This window comes from Dama dama, chromosome 13, assembly GCF_033118175.1.
Source record: "Dama dama isolate Ldn47 chromosome 13, ASM3311817v1, whole genome shotgun sequence".
NCBI classification, from domain to species: Eukaryota; Metazoa; Chordata; class Mammalia; order Artiodactyla; family Cervidae; genus Dama; species Dama dama.
The window spans coordinates 36559172-36579204 of record NC_083693.1 but is presented as its reverse complement, the minus strand read 5'-3'; the positions used below and the strand labels follow the sequence as shown (position 1 = coordinate 36579204).

General features: G+C 42.9%; 2 protein-coding genes across 2 annotated transcripts in view; both read left to right on the top strand.

Moving 5' to 3' along the window:
* Positions 1 to 20033, top strand: part of ENTREP2 (endosomal transmembrane epsin interactor 2) — a 235219-nt gene that overhangs the window by 173173 nt on the left and 42013 nt on the right. Inside the window, exon 3 of the mRNA XM_061159101.1 lies at positions 7584 to 7694. Within this exon, the coding sequence (XP_061015084.1) occupies positions 7584 to 7694 (111 nt within the window). The remainder of the gene's footprint in view (positions 1 to 7583; positions 7695 to 20033) is intronic.
* NSMCE3 (NSE3 homolog, SMC5-SMC6 complex component) lies at positions 808 to 2307 on the top strand. Its single transcript, XM_061158874.1, has one exon. It carries the CDS (start codon positions 904 to 906, stop codon positions 1759 to 1761), a length of 858 nt encoding a protein of 285 aa, XP_061014857.1. The 5' UTR covers positions 808 to 903; the 3' UTR covers positions 1762 to 2307.

Here is a 20033-nt window from a genome sequence, read left to right as displayed (position 1 = left end):
AATTCTTGGTCAGAGATGCGCAAATTAAATGGTCATCTCTTGAGACCGACTTCTCTGTTGGTAGCATTCTCTTAGCCATTTCTGCCAAATTTGTGGTTGTGAGCCCAAGGCACATACTTTCCATGAGCACGTGTTTCCAAGAGATAAAACTCCCCGGACCAAGCAAAAACCCTCCACTTATCGTGCTTTCTGGGGTGACTGCCATAGCTATCCGGCTGACAGAGTTGATTACACAGAGTATCAATGCTGAAAGGTGAAGAGACGGAGAGCCCTGCTTGCGAGACGAGGCTGTGTTTACCATTGTTTCTAAACAGACTCGGGCTTTAGAGAAAGTAACTGGTGGAAAATGGTGAGAAGGGGCTGGCGAAGGCAAACTAGTAGTCCTCAGGGTCTTTTAATTCTCTTTACGCCCAGTTTTGTGTGGAAAGAAATTGCTCTTACTTCCTTTCCACGCTCTTCGCCGTCTTTTTCTCCCACATTCATCCTGGGAGTTTCCTTCACCTACAAGCCCTGATTTCAGAGCTCTAGACACTCAAGTTTCTACAGCCCTGGCCTGGGTGCGATCCTGAGCCAAGCCGCACAGTCGCTCAGGAGCTCTGCTTCCTGTTCGCCATCTGCAAGGTTTGGTAATAAGGACGACACTTAATCATAATAAAACCCGCAAGGCTGCTTAGGAGTACCGGCTTTTTACTGCCGCATCCCGCGGCCGCTGGCCAGACGGGAGCGACCCCTACACACGGCGCGGCCTCGATGACGCAACGCGCAGCCTCCGTGACGCAAGCGCGCAGCTTCTGTGACACAACCACTTCTCCTCCGGGCCCGCCCACGGCTAACCGACCCTCAATCCCTGCCGTCGCCGCCCGTTACCGGGAGTCCGCGCTGTCGGGGTCCGGCCGCCGCGACATGTCGCAAAAGCCGAAGAGCCGGGGCCGGCCCAGCTCCCAGGTCGAGCGGGAGCCGGATGGCGGCGGCGAGGAGGCCCCGAGCACGTCTCGCGGGCCGGGCGGCGCCGCGTCGCAGCGGCGGGCCCAGGCCTCCCCGGCGCCGGGGCCGCGCTCGCAGAAGCAGCTGGAGCTGAAGGTGGCGGAGCTGGTACAGTTTTTGTTGATCAAGGACCAGAAGAAGATCCCGATCCGCCGCACCGACATCCTGCGGCACGTGGTTGGCGACTACAAGGACGTGCTCCCAGAGCTGCTGCGGCGGGCGGCCGAGCGCCTGGAGTACGTATTCGGGTACCGGCTGGTGGAGCTGGAGCCGCGCAGCAACACTTACATTCTGGTCAACACGCTGGAACCGGTGGAAGAGGACGCGGAGGTGCGCGGCGACCAGGGCACGCCCACCACTGGGCTGCTGATGATCGTGCTGGGGCTCATCTTCATGAAGGGCAATAGCATCAAGGAGACCGAGGTCTGGGACTTCCTGCGGCGCCTCGGGGTACACCCCGCCAAGAAGCATCTCATCTTCGGGGACCCCAAGAAGCTCATCACCGAGGACTTCGTGCGGCAGCGATACCTGGATTACCGGCGCATCCCGCACACGGACCCTGTGGACTACGAGCTCCAGTGGGGCCCGCGCACCAACCTGGAGACCAGCAAGATGAAGGTGCTCAAGTTCGTGGCTAAAGTCCACAACCAGGACCCCAAGGACTGGCCGGCGCAGTACTGCGAGGCTTTGGCGGACGAGGAGGCCAGGGCCAGACCCCAGCCTGCGGGCCCGAGTCCAGCCACTGCCCCTACCCCAACCGCTGCTCCTGTCTCTTGAAATCAGACACACCACAGGGCCCGCTTCCCCCAACCTCCACGCCGGGGGAAGGGCTGGAGGTGGGAGGGAACATCTTGCTTGCTTAAATGCGTGGTAGTTCCAGGACGTGTTTGCAAACTTTTCTTCTTGTAATGTTGTAAGTCATTTTGATTATAAAATTTCATTTAGAGGGTGACTTTTTTTTGTTTTGATTTGCTTCAGTGTCTGTGTTTTTTGGTGTAAAGATCTTGCTAGCTTTATAAAGCGAATTGGAAAACTTCCTACCCTGATCTGGAAATGCCAAGGAAATGTAAGCGAACTGGCCCTTGTCCTGCCTCTGGACTGCCCCACTCTTTAAAGGAAAAGTCTTTGTAAATTGAAAACGGAAATGTAATTGCCTGTATACCCTTTTACCTTAACGCAGCTATCATCTGTTTTATATGTATATAAGCATTTTGAGTCATTCTATGCGTATTGCAGTTTACATTGATAATTACTGTGCTGTGTGGCTGACCATTTTGTTCAATTTTTTTTGCTACTATAGTTACAATAAATACTATTTTTGAAGCAATTTAGCATTGTGCATTTATTTTAACCCTAAATCATGAGAAATAAATTTCATGATTGAAAACCTGTATTGTAAGGGAAAAAGAAAGCAATTTTTGCTACATATCATTGAGGTAAATAGTGTTTTGTTGAAGTTGCTTTACCTATATGTGTGACGTATTGGACCATGATGTAAACTATATTTCTGTGGGTCATAGAAAAGTTGATAAAAGTCTTAGTGATTAACCATGCCTATTTGGGAGTCAGACTATCTGGGTTCAGAGTCTGCCTAACTTAGAAATTTAAGTAGATTAATTGTTGTACACAGACCTTTCCTCACCTATAAAACGGGTTGATGCTGCCTGTTACCATGTATGGTAGTGTGATAATTAGGTATGGAAGTTTATGTAAAGTTATGGGCACAAATTTGTTTAAATTTGGCTTTTTTTTCCTTGGCCTTCCCTGCCTGGGAAATCCCAATTCTAGCTTGGTGGGCTGCAGTCAATGAAGTAGCAAGTAGTCGGACAGGGCTTATCAACTAAACAGCAGCAGCCTGAGTGAACCTGAAAGTGAAAGTGCACGTCGTTCAGTTGTGTCCACCTCTTTGCGGCACCGTGGACTATACAGTCCTTGGAATTCTCCAGGCCAGATTACTGGAGTGGGTAGCCTTTCCCTTCTCCAGGGGATCTTCCCAACCCAGGGATTGAACCCAGGTCTCCCACATTGCTTTTGGATTCTTTACCAGCTGAGCCACAAGGGAAGCCCAGGAATACTGGAGTGGGTAGCCTATCCCTTCTCCAGGGGAATCTTCCCAACCAGGAACTGAACTGGAGTCTCCTGCATTGCAGGTGGATTCTTTACCAGCTGAGCTATCAGGGAAGCCCCGAGTGAACCTGAGGCAAAACCCATTTGACCTGCTTTGGTCATGTAACAGGAGAAAGTATTTCTGCTGTGTTAGGACACCAAGATTCTGGAGTTATTTGTAACCTGTCCTATCCTGAATGATTCAGAAGTTGAGGAAGCTAATACTGGGGACATTGGAAAGAAGTGTGATATAATGGAAAAGCATTTGGTAAAAGCCCTTTTTGTAGTGACTTGAGCAGGTTGTACACCTAATGAACCCAATGACACTGAAGTTAAACAGTACATTGGTAGCAGAAGTGTTGGTGGCTGTGGCTACATTTAGGAAAGCAAACAGGAAAGAGATGAACTCAGAAAATATTTGACTGGTTTGTATCCAGGAATGAACAGAATACAGAAGTATGTTGATATGTAACTGCATCTGAACGCCCAATTGGTAAATAAAACAGAAGGCTAATTAAATCACATTCTCAGGCAAAAATCAAATCTGTGTTATAGTTGTCACTCTCATTGTTAAAACACCTGAATGGATTCAGGTGGTTTAGGATAAAGATTAGGTAGGAGTTGGATGCCCAACAAAGATTTTTAAAAGAACAATACAACTGAGAGAAGAAGAGTTGAAATGTGGCCTGTCCACTGAAAGCATGAAGATCAGAGGGGCACAGTCAAATCAGGGGGAGGAGGACGGAGAGGAGCACAAAGGAAGTAAATATGCTTACAGCAAACCTAAGGTGTGTGTCTAGAAAAGAAGTACAGGTATACTTAGTGGCACATGGCACCAAATGGAATCAAATTGGGGTTTTTTTCCCCATTATTTTATAACTTTTACTGGGGTAAGTTGATTTACAGTGTTGGGGGAGGGATAAATTGGAAGATTGAAATAAAATTATTTTGGAAGAGTCGATCTGTCAAAACTTTGCCTGAACTTTCATCAGAGTCTATGACTGCTTGAGGCCTAAATAACCCTTAGGTCTTCACTTTTTATGAGCCAACACCTATAGAAGGTACTGCAAAGTGTAGAATCCCAGAGTGGACTCAAGGTACGTAGCCCCTCCAAATGTCATGACCTCACCTAAGTTTAAAAAAAGAAAGGAAATTCCGTGGTGGTCCAGTGGTTAGGACTCTGAGCTTTCACTGCCGAGGGGCCCCGGGTTCAACCTCTAGTTGGGAAACTAAGATCACACAAGCTATGAAGCATGCCCAAAAAAAAAAAAAAAGCTACCTCTAGGAGAAGGGAGGAAGTAGAATGGATGAGGGATGAGATAGAATAAAAGCTAGACTTATTTAAAACTCTTATGGATAGGACTTTGATTCTTTTATATAATTGCAAGCAATATAAACTCAGAAAACCATCCCTAACAAAAATGAGACAATAACCTAGGTTCCCAGTTGGTAGCATAACCACACATAAGGGAACCATGGTGACTCTAGGACACCATAATTTGGCTACATATCCTGGTAGAATGTTCTCTAAGAATAAAAGGAAACAGAAAAATCTTTGTTTTCAATAATCATGTTTTTGGTGGTAGTATTAGCATTGTTATTTTGAGACTTGTGGGTATCATGAGATTAAATCAGATGGTTAATTATAATGAGAAGTAAGGTTTGGGGCATGGTTGAAAGGAAGTAGAGATATAAGGTTGATGTGATTAAATAAAAACCCTGTAGTTGTGAATTTGAATCCAAGATTGCAGTATGAACACATGATATGTTATACCTAACAACTGAAAATGCTTAAAACAGTGACCACCCAAGTGGCAAGAGCACCTTTAGCTTGAAAAGTGTGTTATCTAAACGTTTTTCAGATAATTCTTGTCCAGCTCTGCGACCTCATAGACTGCAGCACATCAGTCTTCCCTGTCCTCCACTGTCTCCCAGAGTTGGCTCAAATACATGTCCATTGAGTTGGTGTTGCTATCTAACCATCTCATCCTCTGTCAAATCCTCTCCTCCTACCCTCAATCTTTCCCAGCATCAGAGTCTTTTCCAATGAGTTGGCTCTTCTCATCAGGTGGCCAAAGTATTGGAGTTTCAGCTTCAGCATCAGTCCTTCCAATGAATATTCAGGGTTGATTTCCTTTAGGATTGACTGGTTAGATCTGCTTGCAGTCCAAGGGACTCTCAAGAGTTTTTTCCCGCACCATAGTTTGAAAGCATCTATTCCTCGGCACCATTCTCTTTGAAAGGAATCAGGGTTTACTGGTGAAATGTCTGATTTCAGGACTAGGGCAAGAAATGTGTATGATGACCCTGGAACATGATAACTTCCAAAGTAAGTTAGTATTGTGTCAACTTGAATTGAGTCTCTCTTGCTAATGACTCCAGTGACTGAAACATATCCAACGTGTTTAAGTTTATCCTTCATAATGACTCAAATACATACACACACTCTGAACAAACAATACCTTTGAAGAAAACTAGGGACCCAACTAATTTTTTTTAATTGTGTGAAAAAGGTTGTATTTGACTCGTTCTTTAATGAAGGAACCAGTAAGATGTCACTACCAGTCTAAAAGAGAATTCACAGAATGTACACACATAGGCAATCAAGAATGCAGAAATGAATTTACAAAAGATGTAAAAGTGGTCAGCATCCATGGAGGGGTAATCATTGCATTCCACCAGATAAAATTCAGTTATATTTCTAGTGTCAAAAATCATTGCACTAGCATGAATATTCTACATCTTACTGAGTTGTAAAACAAAGACAGCAAGCACAGGCAACTCAGAAAGGTGCACTAGACAGGATCCAGTATTTTTTTTTTTCCCCATTTCAAAGTGCAAGTTTTCATGATACTCTCCCCCTTCTTGATTATACTTTTTAAAGTTTTCTTTCATTAGATTTAAGTGTAGCAAGAATATTAACTAACCCACATAGGCTTGAGTTTATTTTGCAAGTCTGGCAACATATCAGCTAATTATTTTGAAATCTGGAAGATAAATGGAAAGAATCTAACATGTATCCTTTCCCTATACGAACCTATACTTTAAGGAAAACAGTTGATGAGGAAGCGTCTCCTTCTATATCTTGATTTCCATGAATAAAGAGAGTAGAAACGATGGCTTTAGACTAGCACTAATTTGGAAACCCTAATAGATGAATGGACCTCAGCAATCCTGAAATATGGCTGCTAAGGAATGGTGACACAGATGTAGAGACCAGACTTGTGGACACAATGGGAGAAAGAGAAGGTGGGATGAATTGAAAGAGTAGCATTGATATATATACTACCGTGTGTAAAATAGATAGCTAATGGGAAATTGCTGTATAGCACAGGGAACTCAACCTAGTGCTCTGTGATGATCTAGAGGGGTGGGATTGGGGGGAAGAAGGTTCAAGAGGGAGGGGGTATGTGTACACTTAGGGCTGATTCACACTGTTGTACAGCAGAAACTAACAACATTGTAAAGCAATTACCCTCCAATTAAGAATAAATTTAAATAAAGTTTTTTAAATGGCTGCTAAGATCACAGAGTGATATTATTTACCTTCTGTTAGTCTGAATCTGATCAACCTCTGGATCTATCCATGAAATTACAAAATTTACAGAAGATGGAGAAACATTAAGTGACAGGAGACAAGCAAAGTGTAGGCTATAGAAAACTCTAAAGGATTAGTGAACAGATTTCAAGGAAGAAAAGGCCCATAGTGGAAGGAAAAGCACATTAATTTAAAAATATCTAAAATTCAGAGCCACCAGTTTCACTGTATGGAACTCCTTTGTATCTTGTGTAACCTGATTCAAACAAAATATGAAGAAAGGTTGAAACAGTTAAGTGTGAATTTTAAATATGTTAATGCATTATTATCAGACATGATGGCAGCATTTTATGTTTTCAAAAAGTTTTATTATTTTAGAAATAGACACTGACATATTTAAGGATGAAGTCATGTGCTGTCTAATATTTGCTACAAAATAATTTGGAGGGGAGAGAGTATAAATGATAAAACTGATGGTGACTGGATTAATCACCCCTGATGCTGGGTGATGAGTATGTGGGTGGGATTCATTATACTATTTTCTTTGGTTTTACATGTGTATCAACTTTTCCATAATAAAAATTAAAAGACATAGACTTTCTAATAAATATATTTCTATCACTTGATTTTCTTCAGTAATTTACATATCACTTATTTTTTAGTATGTTATCAGTAATGCTATAAAAAATGGAATGTATAGTATTTTCAAGTTTAGCTTCTAAAATATTTTTATATTTCAAATAAAATCATGGTTTCTGGCTATGTCTTTTCAGACACTACCTTTTCTATTTGATTTAAGGTAATATGATTTTAAATTTTTTAACAATGCTTTCCTTGGAAACAGAAATGTTATTCGTGCGATTATTTGATGGTCTGAAAGTTTTTTGAAAGCCAAATAGTTTTTCCTCTGGTCTCTCCCAGTAAATGATCAATTCCTTATCTGGTTTGTTTCCAGATAACCTTCTTCATGCTGCTCTCGGCAGTGTGTGTGATGCTGAACTTGGCTGGTTCAATCCTTTCCTGTCAGAACGCTCAGCTCGTCAGCTCCCTGGAAGGCTGTCAGTTGGTGAGTAATGAAAGGCAAGCTGTTTGATAAAGGTCATGGACTTTGATTTTACATGAAAGTGATTTCAAAAATAATTTTACTGTATCCTTGGGTTTATTCTGATGTTTTAGCATTGTCTGAGGAATTCATGATGATTCATTTTTTAAAAATTCTCCCAAATCAATATTGGTTCTACTAGTAAACCAGTCCCTATTAGTGTAGCACTGTTTTAGATGTCTAGAGTTTTGCCAAGAGAATGCACTGGTGATAGCAAACACCCTCTTCCAACAACACAAAAGAAGACTCTACACATGGACCTCACCAGATGGTCAACACCGAAATCACATTGATTATATTCTTTGCAGCAAAAGATGGAGAAGCTCTATACACTCACCAAAAACAGGACCGGGAGCTGACTGTGGCTCACATGATGAACTCCTTATTGCCAAATTCAGACTTAAATGGAAGAAAGTGGGGAAAACCACTAGACTATTCAGGTATGACCTAAATCAAATTCCTTATAATTATACAGTGAAAGTAAGAAATAGATTTAGGGGACTAGATCTGATAGACAGAGTGCCTGATGAACTATGGATGGAGGTTCATGACATTGTACAGGAGACAGGGATCAAGACCATCCCCAAGAAAAAGAAATGCAAAAAAGCAAAATGGCTGTCTGAGGAGGCCTTACAAATAGCTGTTAAAAGAAGAGATGCGAAAAGAAAAGGAGAAAAGGAAAGATATACCCATTTGAATACAGAGTTCCAAAGAATAGCAAGGAGAGATAAGAAAGCCTTCCTCAGCGATCAATGCAAAGAAATAGAGGAAAACAACAGAATGGGAAAGACTAGAGATCTCTTCAAGAAAATTAGAGATACCAAAGGAACATTTCATGCAAAGATGGGCTCAATAAAGGACAGAAATGGTAGGGACCTAACAGAAGAAGAAGATATTAAGAAGAGGTGGCAAGAATACACAGAAGAACTGTACAAAAAAGGTCTTCACGACCCAGATAATCACAATGGTGTGATCACTCACCTAGAGCCAGACATCCTGGAATGTGAAGTCAAGTGGTCCTTAGGAAGCATCTCTACAAACAAAGCTAGTGGAGGTGATGGAATTCCAGTTGAGTTATTTCAAATCCTGAAAGATGATGCTGTGAAAGTGCTACACTCAATATGCCAGCAAATTTGGAAAACTCAGCAGTGGCCATAGGACTGGAAAAGGTCAGTTTTCATTCCAATCCCAAAGAAAGGCAATGCCAAAGAATGCTCAAACTACTGCACAATTGCACTCATCTCACACGCTAGTAAAGTAATGCTCAAAATTCTCCAAGCCAGGCTTCAGCAATACGTGAACCGTGAACTTCCAGATGTTTAAGCTGGATTTAGAAAAGGCAGAGGAACCAGAGATCAAATTGCCAACATCTGCTGGATCATCAAAAAAGCAAGAGAGTTCCAGAAAAACATCTATTTCTGATTTATTGACTATGCCAAAGCCTTTGACTGTGTGGATCACAATAAACTGTGGAAAATTCTGAAAGAGATGGGAATACCAGACCACCTGACCTGCCTCCTGAGAAACCTGTATGCAGGTCAGGAAGCAACAGTTAGAACTGGACATGGAACAACAGACTGGTTCCAAATAGGAAAAGGAGTACGTCAAGGCTGTATATTGTCACCCTGCTTATTTAACATATGCAGAGTACATCATGAGAAACGCTGGACTGGATTAAACACAAGCTGGAGTCAAGATTGCTGGGAGAAATATCAATAACCTCAGATATGCAGATGACACCACCCTTATGGCAGAAAGTGAAGAAGAACTAAAGAGCCTCTTGATGAAAGTAAAAGAGAAGAGTGAAAATGATGGCTTAAAGCTCAACATTCAGAAAACTTAGATCATGGCATCCCGTTCCATCACTTCATGGCAAGTAGATGGGGAAACAGTGGAAAGAGTGTCAGACTTTATTTTTTGGGGCTCCAAAATCACTGCAGATGGTGATTTCAGCCATGAAATTAAAAGGCAGTTACTAAATAAATAAATAAAAGACACTTACTCCTTGGAAGGAAAGTTATGACCAACCTAGACAGCATATTAAAAAGCAGAGACATTACTTTGTCAACAAAAGTCCATCTAGTCAAAGCTATGGTTTTTCTGGTAGTCATGTATGGATGTGAGTGTTGGACTATAAAGAAAGCTGATCGCCAAAGAATTGATTATTTTTAGTGGTGTTGGAGAAGACTCTTGAGAGTCCCTTGGACTACAAGGAGATCCAACCATTATTCTAAAGGAGATCAGTCCTGGGTGTTCATTGGAAGGACTGATGCTGAAGCTGAAACTCCAGTACTTTGGCCACCTCATGTGAAGAGTTGACTCATTTGAAAAGACCCTGATGCTGGGAAAGATTGAGGATGGGAGGAGAAAGGGATGACAGAGGATGAGATGGTTGGATGACATCACCGACTCAATGAACATGAGTTGGTAATGGACAGGGAGGCCTGGCTTGCTGCAGTTCATGGGGTCACAAAGAGTCAGACTGAGTGAACTGAACTGAACTGAAGTAGTGATTATATTCTAACATTTGTTGCATTGATTTTTCTTTCCACTAAATTTTTGAAAATCAATTTTGTAAGTCTGTTTTAAGTGCTGAGATAACATATAAGCTTGATAATGAGTGCATCCAAACAATTTAGTTCTCATTTTCCAATTTAAAAAGAGAATTATCTTTTCAATCCTGGAAAATTGTAGATGGTCTGCTGTGGACTTGGGAGGGGGTGATTTTTGTTTGTTGAATGAAACCGTTATTTTTTATCATGAGTTGGCTTCTGGTTTGGTTGTATTGAAACATGCATGTGGTATGTGGTGTGTGGCTGGGGTGGAGATCAATATGTGTCCCGTGACATTCGGTGCAAGTGCCAAGTGACCCCTGATGTGACCCTGGTGGCAGAGTATGGGGCACTGGCATTTGTTTCTTTAACTTAGAGCCACGCCTCTGATTTTCTTGGCCTCCAAAATCACTGCAAATGGTGACTGCAGCCATGAAATTAAAAGATGTTTACTCCTTGGAAAAAAAGCTGACAAACCTAGACAGCATATTAAGAAGCAGAGACATTTTGCTGATGAAAGTCAGTGTAGTCAAAGCTATGGTTTTTCCAGTAGTCATGTATGGATGTAAGAGTTGGACCATAAAGAAGGCTGAACCCAAAGAAATGACGCTTTCGAATTGTGGTCCTGGAGAGGACTCTTGAGAGTCCCAACTAGTCAATCCTAAAGGAAATCAACCCCAAATATTCATTGGAAAGACTGATGCTGAAGCTGAAACTCCAATACTTTGGCCACCTGATGTGAAGAGCTGACTCATTGGAAAAGATCCTAATACTGGGAAAGACTGAGGGCAGGAGAAGGGGGTGGCAGAGGATGAGATGGTTGGATGGCATCACTAACTCCATGCACGTGAGTTTGAGCAAACTCCAGGAGATAGTGAAGGACTGGGGAGCCTGGCGTGCTGCAGTCCATGGGGTTGCAAAGAATCAGACACAACTGAATGACTGAACAACAACAATGTCCTCATAGCTCCCCATGCACTGGCCATCATTTCTGAGAGGTCAGGCGCTGTGTTGAACTGCTGCCGGCATTTTTATAAACAGTGTCCAGTGTTTTTAGTTGTTCTCAGAAGAGTAGGGAAAGGCACAGCTCCATCATCTTCTTGGAAGCCAAAATGCTATTGATTTTTTAATATTTCATATTTTGAAATATTTTGTTGACTCTAAAACTGTTCCCAAAATTACCTTTTAGTTTCCAGGTGGACAGCCATATAAGCTGAGAAAATAAAGGTGCTTTCCCTTTGTGACAAATATTATAGAGCATATTTTTTCTTAACTTTTTACATTGATTGATATGGATTTAAATCAGTATTTAGTACCTTGTGATGCAATAGAGCTTTTTAAAATTTATTTTTTTTAACTGAAGTAAAATTGCCTTACAATGTTGTGTTGGTTTCTGCCATACAGCAGGACAAATCATCTATAATTATACATATATCACCTCCCTCTGGAACCTTCCTCTCCTCCCCCATCCCACCCTTCTAGGCAGACCTTTTTTTATTGTCAGTTTTATTGAGATATAATTTACATATAACACTGTATAAGGGTGTACAGCATAGTGATTTAAAAAAAAATTTTATTGGAATCTAGTTGATTTACAATGTTTTGTTAATTTCTGCTGTATAGCAAAGTACATCAGTTATACATATACATATATTGACTCTTTTTAGCTTCTTTCCCGGTACAGCATCGTGATTTGAGTTATATCATGAGATGATTATCATAGTAAGTTTTGTGAACATCCATCATCTCACATAGATACAAAAATTTTAAAATAGAAAAACACTTTTCATGGTGGATAACGAATGGGTAAGTTGAAGACTATGGACACAGAGACTTAGCAAGAGTGGAATTTAAAAATCATCCATGGCTAAGCCTCTTATTTTAGAAATGGGCGAAGAGTGAAAGTCTGTATCAATCAGATAGTTTATATAAACCAGAATCCCACAAATCCTTACTTTTACATCCTATATGTTGGATCTGAAAAAAAATCTCTTCTCAAAGCCATGTTAAAACGGACACAGAGACTTGTTTTTTATTTAAAGCACAATGAACACCTATAGAAATGTCACCCAAAAATGCTTTTGTTTCTGGAATAGAAATGGAAGAGTTAGGATTCATATAAAATTTTTTAAATTTTCAATTGAAAATTTTTTATCTTTACTGATACATTTGTGAGTTCACATGAAGTTATTAGAAATAATAGAAATCTTGTTGTTGTGTGTTGTTCTCAGTTCTGTCCAACTCTTTGTGATCCCATCAACTGTAACCTGCCAGGCTCCTCTGTCCATGGGATTTCCCAGGCAAGAATACTGGAGTGGAAAAAAAAAAAGAATACTGGAGTGGGTTGCCATTCCCTTCTTCATGGTATCTTCCTAACCCAGGGATCATCAAACCATCGTCTCTTGGATCTCCTGCATTGGCAGGCAGATTCTTTACCGCTGAGCCACCTGGGAAGCCCAGAGATCTGCTATACCTTTTTTCAAATTCCTTCCAATGATAACATATCACATCCACAATACTAACATTGATACAATCAGATTTCCTCATCTTTATTTATATTCATTTGTCTGGATGGGTGTGAGAGTGTGTCTATTGTTTTATGACATTTTGTCACTCATGTAGGTTCACGTATCCACCACCACAGTCAAGACACAGAACTGCTTCAATACTGTGAGGATCCCTCATGCTGATCTTTTTATAACCACATTCATTTCCCTTTTGCCCACTCTTAACTCCTGGAGACCCCAAATCTGTTCACTATTTCTAAAAAAAAAAAAAACAACATTTCCAAAATGTTGTGTAAATGAAAACATGCAGTATGAAACCATTTTGAACTGGCTTTTTTTATTCAGCATGATTCCATGGAGGTTCATCCAAGGTGTTGTTGTGTATATCAGTGGTCTATTCCTTTTCATTGTTGGGTAGCCCTGCGTGGTATGTAGGATGACAGCATGTTTAACTAATTACCTGCACTACCTCTGGTTTTGTCTGTTATGAATAATGCTGGTGTGAACATTCACGTATGTATTTTTGTGTGAACATAAGTTTTCATTTCTCGGGGATGAATATCCAGGAACACAATTTCCATATTATAACTGTATGTTTAGTTTTTTAAGAGACTTTTCCAGCCACACTTCTGTACATTTTACATCTTTATCAGCAATGTATGAGTGATTCAGTTTCTCCACATCTTCATTAGCATTTGGCATTGACAGTATATATATATATATATAGCCATTCTCAGAGATGTGTAGTGATATGCTATGGTTTCATTTTGCATTTTCATGATGCAAATGATGTTAAACCTCTTTTCATGGGTTTCATTTCCATCTGTATATACACTTTGGAGAAATAAATATGCAGTGGCATATCTGAAAAAGGACTAGTATCTAGAGTATATGAAGAAAGAAAGAAGTCAACCAGAAAATGAGCTACACACACAAACATTTGTCTTCTTTCTGGAAGAAATTATTTAGAATTGGTATTGATTCTTCTTTAAACATTTGATAGGATTTTCTAATGAGACCATCTAGGCTTGGAGATTTCTTTTGGGGGAGATTTAAAATTATAAAAATAACTTCATTAATAGTATAAGGCTATTCAAATTGTCTGTTTCCTCTCCTGAGTTGTGGTAGTTTGTGATTTTTAATAAGTTGATTCATCTCATTTAAATTGTCAAATTTGTATGTGTAGAGTTCATATTATTCCCTTACCATAATTTTAATGTCAGCAGAGTCCAGGGCTTCCCAGGTGGGCTCTTGGTAAAGAATTCACCTGCCAATGCAGGAGACACAGGAGTCGTAGGTTCTATCCCTGGGTCGGGAAGATCCCCTGGAGGAGGGCATGGCAACCCACTCCTGTATTCTTGCCTGGAGAATCCCATGGACACAGAAGCCTGGCAGACTACAGTCCATGGGGTCACAAAGAGTCAGACTTGACTGAGGGACTAACATACATGCAATGATATAAATGCCAAGGGGACTATCTGTTTCATGGCTCTTTGAAAAGATTCATCAATCAAATTGTCTGGGGTTGCTGATATTTGAATGATACTTAGTTATTTAGCAGATCTTTCATTTTTTCATGTTTGTGATCTCTTTGGGCATTGAACAATTTTAAAGCCATGAGTATAAATAGGAAATTTGGTGGTTCAACAGTAAAGAATCTGCCTGAGTGCAGGAACCACAGGAGACGCAGGTTTGATCCCTGGGTCAGGAACATCCCCTGGAGTAGGATATGGCAACCCACTCCGGTATTCTTGCCTGGAGAATCCTATGGACTTAGGAACCTTGTGGGTTAAAATAGTTCTTAGTATTCTTCCATAAATATTGTCTAATATTTTTAAAAGTTTATATTTCTCTGTAAGAAAAGTTTTGTCTATTATATCAATGGTAACAATGATAATAAATTCTAGGGCCACTTTCATCCCACAGGTCCCTTATGAGTGTAGGTGTGGGGAGAACATCTCATCTTGATTTTTTTCTTGATTACACATATGAGTTAATAATTAAGTGGCATTTTAATCAGCTTATAAAGGTAGAAGTCCTTTTCCTCTTTTTTTTTCTATTGTGGTAAAATACACATAACATAACATGTACCATTTTAACTATTTGTAATCATGAAATTCAGTGGCATTAAGTACAGTCACACTGATGTGCAGCTGTCACCACTGTCCGTTTCCATAACTTTTTCGTCCTCCCAAACAGAAACTGTTCTACTAAACACTAACTACCCGCCTCCTCTCTCCCCCAGCTGCTGAAAAACACCATCTACTTTCTGCCTCTGAGATTTTTGATACCTCTAGGGACCTCACAAGGAGTGAAATCATACAATATGTGTGTTTTTGTGTCTGGCTGATTTCATATAGCTTAATGTTTTAAAGATCTCTGTTTCCTTTAATTGGTAAGTTTAGCCTATTTATATTTATGCTTATGAACGATGTTTGGTCTCAATTCTTTTGACCTATGTTTTACGTGGTGTGTTGACATTTTTACAGGGTGCCTCAGAACTGCAGAAACACATTCTTCATTTTTTATACCTCCCTTTGATTTGGCCTGTGTCCCTTGATGTAGGAAAAATAAACATGACCCTTATCACTGCATTGTGATATTGGTCTCTTATCAGCTGAGAACAGTCTTTCCAGGGTTAATGTTGCCTCATTCCAGGACGTATTCAGCACTTCTCCCCTCTCCATCTTCTACTTTTCCATCCCTGGTGGCATCTGGGTCTTGGGGCCCAGACTTGGGCATCACAGCAGTGGAAGTGGGAAGTGGGCAGGGTGGCACTTGCTCTGTGCTGGCTCCTGGCCAACCCTGCTGTAGCCTGGGCTGACACTAGCTGCTGAGGTCTGAGATCCTCCCTGGGACCTCCCCTACAGATCCAGCTGCTCAGAGTTCTCCTAGCTCTTCTAGGGACCACTTGGGGCACACACGAATCCTAGAGGCCCTCGCACTCTGCATGTCCCTTACAAGTGTAGGCACGGGGATAACATCTCAGACTCTCCCACCCTAAATGTGCCCTTCGTCCCTTTCACCCCCTGGCAGCAGACCAACCTCAACTCCAGGCAACTTAAAGACCAGGCTTCGGACACAGGACACCTGTCCCCAGATGCTCACAGACACTTTGGATTCCTGCAGCCGGGTACCCTTATCTCAGCCTGGTGAGACTGAGTTTTGACCATCCAGTCTGCTTCCTGCCTGCTCAGGGCACCACCCTGTCTTCTTTTCTGGAAACCCTTGTTCTTAGGCCACATCCCTTGTCATCCTTCCTTCTGCCAGTCCTCCACGCTCCCCAGGACCCCACCTTCTCCTGGGGTCCAGAATGAGGTTATGGCAGGGACTCAAAGAACATTTACGGAATGCTGGTCCAAGCAGGATCTTGATAACAGACTTAACATTCTGCGTGTAAGAGCCCAATTCATTTAGCGGAAGTCATCTAATTAATGGTTTCATGATTCAGTTACTGTTTTTTATTTTTTCTTACTTCTTTAATTTTTTTTAACATCAGAAGCATTTTGTATTGGGGCATAGCCAATTAACAATGTTGTGATAGTTTCAGGTGGACAGCAAAGGGACTCAGCCATACACATACATGTATCCATTCTCCCCCAAACCCCTCCCCTCCCATCCAGGCTGGCACATAACATTGAGCAGAGTTCCATGTGCTATACAGTAGGTCTTTGTGGTTATCCATTTTAAATATAGCAGTGTGTAAAAAGTTTTCTGTTACTTTTGCATGCTCAGTCTCTCAGTCGTGTCCAACTCTTTTGTGACCCCATGGAATGCAGCCTGCCAGGCTCCTCTGTCCATGAAATTCTCCAGGCAAGCATCCTGCAGTGGGTTGCTATCCCTCCAACGAATCTTCCCGGCCCAGGGATCGAACCCATGTCTCTGCATTGGCAGATGGGTTCTTTACCACTGAGCCACCTGGGAAACCTCTACCATTTTATTTCTCATTACTAAGTTTGTCAGGACCACAGCTCCTCAATGGTCCATTTTGGAGGAGGACCTTGATTTTATGACTATCTTATTCTTTCCAGAGCCTGTTAGAATTTTTTCATGATGCTTGTAGCCGCATTTATTACCAGCACTCTAATCTCAAAATTGAAAGCACCCAGTAACCAAGCCAACACTAATTACGAAGCCACAGACCTCAGAGGAGCTCCACCGTAACCAGGGCAACCCTGATTCAGCTTCATCATGATGAATAGTAAATGAGGAGAGGATACAGCCTTCGGCTGGGGTTGTTGAAAATGCCCGGCTTTAAAGATGAAAGAAAACTTGACACAGAATTGTCCCCTCTGTAGTAACACAGTTCTCTTTTAGTTCATCTGCATGTGAATTTGTCATTATCATCAGCAAACGGATGTCATGGCTAACACAGCAATTTGAAAGTCAAGTCCAAATCCCAAAGTTCCCCAGCAAAGAAGACATTCTCAGCGAAACAAGAACTGATATGTTTAAAGTAAGCCAATAGTTATTGTTGAGTCACTAAGTTGTATCTGATTCATTTGTGACCCCATGGTGTGTAGCCCACCAGGCTCCTGTGTCCATGGGATTTCCCAGGCACGAATACTGAAGTAGATTGCCACTTCCTTCTCCAGGTGATCTTCCTGACCCAGGGATTGAACCCACATCTCCTGCACTGGCAGGTGGATTCTTTACCCCTGAGCCACCAGGGAAGCCCAGCCAACAGTGGTTCCATATAAATCCTCACCTGTCCTGTATCCATTCCTCTTACATTCGTTGGATGATATATTTTCACAGAAACACAGAAGCAGAGCCCCATGTCTGAAATGTCCTGGGTGCTGTGACAAGTCAAATGAGTTCTGGCTCCGTATCCTCTGTGTGGCTCACGTTATAGGCAGAGAGGTGGGTGACAGAGGAGCTAACAGAAGAAACAGGTAACAGGAAGGACTATAAGAAAAGGAGCAGTCTGGTGTGTGGAGGTAGCCCAGTCTTCTCTGGGCAGGTGACAGGTGGGCTGGGGCCTGAGTGATGCTGGGGAGCAGCAGAGACCAGGTCTGAGGGTAACTAGAGTTTGAGAGCAGGAAGCCCAGGGGCGTGCAGTACACGGAGCTGGCCATCTCAGCCCTGGCCGTGTGTCCCTAGCCTCTGTGGACTTGGAAGGACTCAGACCCAGGGATTTCTGCCCGCTGGACTTGACACCTGCCTGGCACTGTCCTCTCATGGTTCTGTTCATGTGACTTCATGGCTGGGACGCTTGGGGACCTTTTCACATCCCTCCAGTCTCCAGCCACCACTGGATCATGTTGCCTTATTCCAATACCTAGATCTGAGTGAAAGCCATGGGCAAGATTGATTCACTGCCCTGCCTCCCATGACCGCTCATGGAAATGCAGCATACTTGCTGCATTTCCTGGGAGCTTAACCATGTCTGTCCTGACAACAGGGACCCTGGTCCATCACCCAGCACTCCTCAGGAGACCCCCAAGTATCAACACAATGTAAGCTTCTTCTCCTGTGTGGACCCATCTGTCTTCTGAGCTGGGGTTGCATGTGTCAGGGAACAGGGCAGGGAGGGAGCTGGGAGGGGCAGGCATCAGCTGTGATGAACCCCCTCCAGCATCCTCCCCAGTGCTGTCAGCCACACCATCTCCAGAACATGTGCCCTCAGATGGAGGGGGCTGGCCTGGCAGGGAGCTGAGGTCCATGTGCTCCAGGGCCAGCCTCCCAGGTGACCCTTCTGTCTCCCACACCTCACCCTGGCCCCAGGGGCACCTGTTGCAGCCAGGCCAGCTCAGCCAGTATCACAGTTAGCAGACCTCTAATATCTGCTAGAATTAATGCTTTCAAACTGTGGTGCTAGAGAAAACTCTTGAGAGTCCCTTGGACAGCAAGGAGATCAAACCAGTCAATCCTAAAGGAAATCAACCCTGAATATTCATTGGAAGGACTGATGCTGAAATTGAAATTGAAATTCCAATACGGTGGTCACCTGATGCGAAGAGTCGAGTCATTGGAAAAGAACTTGATGCTGAGAGAGAGTGAGGGCAGGAGGAGAAGGGGCTGACAGAGGATGAGATAGTTGGATAGCATCACTGACTCAATGGACATGAGTTTGAGCAAAATCTGGGAGATGGTGAACAGGGAAGCCTGCTGTGCTGCAGCCAATGGGATTGCAAAGAGTTGGACATAACTGAGTCACAGAACAAGAATGTCACCAATATTTGCTAGAAGCGTGCTCTCTAGAAGGAAAAACAGTACTTGAGATGGGCTGATTCTTGAGGGTGTTAGTGACTTACCTGATGGGAGCACCAGTTACTCTGGTGACCACATCCCCCAGAGCCTGTGAGATGCCCACTGTCAAAGCAGCAAACTCGCCAAGACCAAGGGCATGGGCACCAAAGTGCAAGGTGAGGAGTCTGGCTGTAGCAGATGGAGAGCAGAGGGGAGGGCCCCTCACCTCACAGAAAGGAGAAAACACATCCCCTTCCCTCAGCAACTGAGGACGAAGCCAGAAGCAATCTCACTCCAGCCCAGGACCCAGGGGCCTTGGGAACCCTGGGAAACTTCAAGTAAAGCCAGGAACTGAAATTCTTATGTGCCATTCCCCAGTTTCACCCTCACACTAGGTGAGTATCCTCTTCCCCTTGCCCCCACCCCAAGATTAAAATGAAATTTGAAAACTTCAGTGTCCATGTGCCCTGCTCACGTCCTCCCATCTTGGTTCTTATCTGTCCCCTGAAGATAAGATATTTTATCTCTAGCCCTGTCTCTGGTGTGTCCACACCACTGAAACAATGAGCAGAAGTCGTTCCTTAAGGACTCGCCGGAGCTCTGGTGCTGAGGGAGGCTTCCAGTTTCACCCAGAGAAGCACGGCGGCACTCTGAGCAAGACTTTTTCGTAACTCTGAAGGTCACCACTGAAGGTCACATACCTTTATGTTGGACTAGAGACCAGAAAACAATGAAAATGCTCTTCTTGATGGATGGTTCCTTACGCTCAAAGAATGAACCAACACAGGCTGACAGGCATTTGTGTCTGTCATACAGCAGTCCCAGGGTGGGAGGCCAAGCCGGGGTAACCCCACCGCCCTGTGGTCACCCCCACAGCTGGGGCCCAGGAGAGAAAGCAGCCCCTCCACTCCTCCTCCCCCTTTTCTCCTGGTGGCTCTTGGGAGTGTTTGGTGTGGACGATGTGATGGATGGATTATTTTAGAAAGAAGGAGGGAGGTTGGGGTGGTGGGGAGGACAAGAATACAGGCAACCTGGGTCCTTGGTCCCCTCCC

Coding starts and splice junctions, on each gene's coding strand:
- NSMCE3 (XM_061158874.1), top strand. CDS start 904: ATGTCGCAAAAGCCGAAGAGCCGGGGCCGGCCCAGCTCCCAGGTCGAG.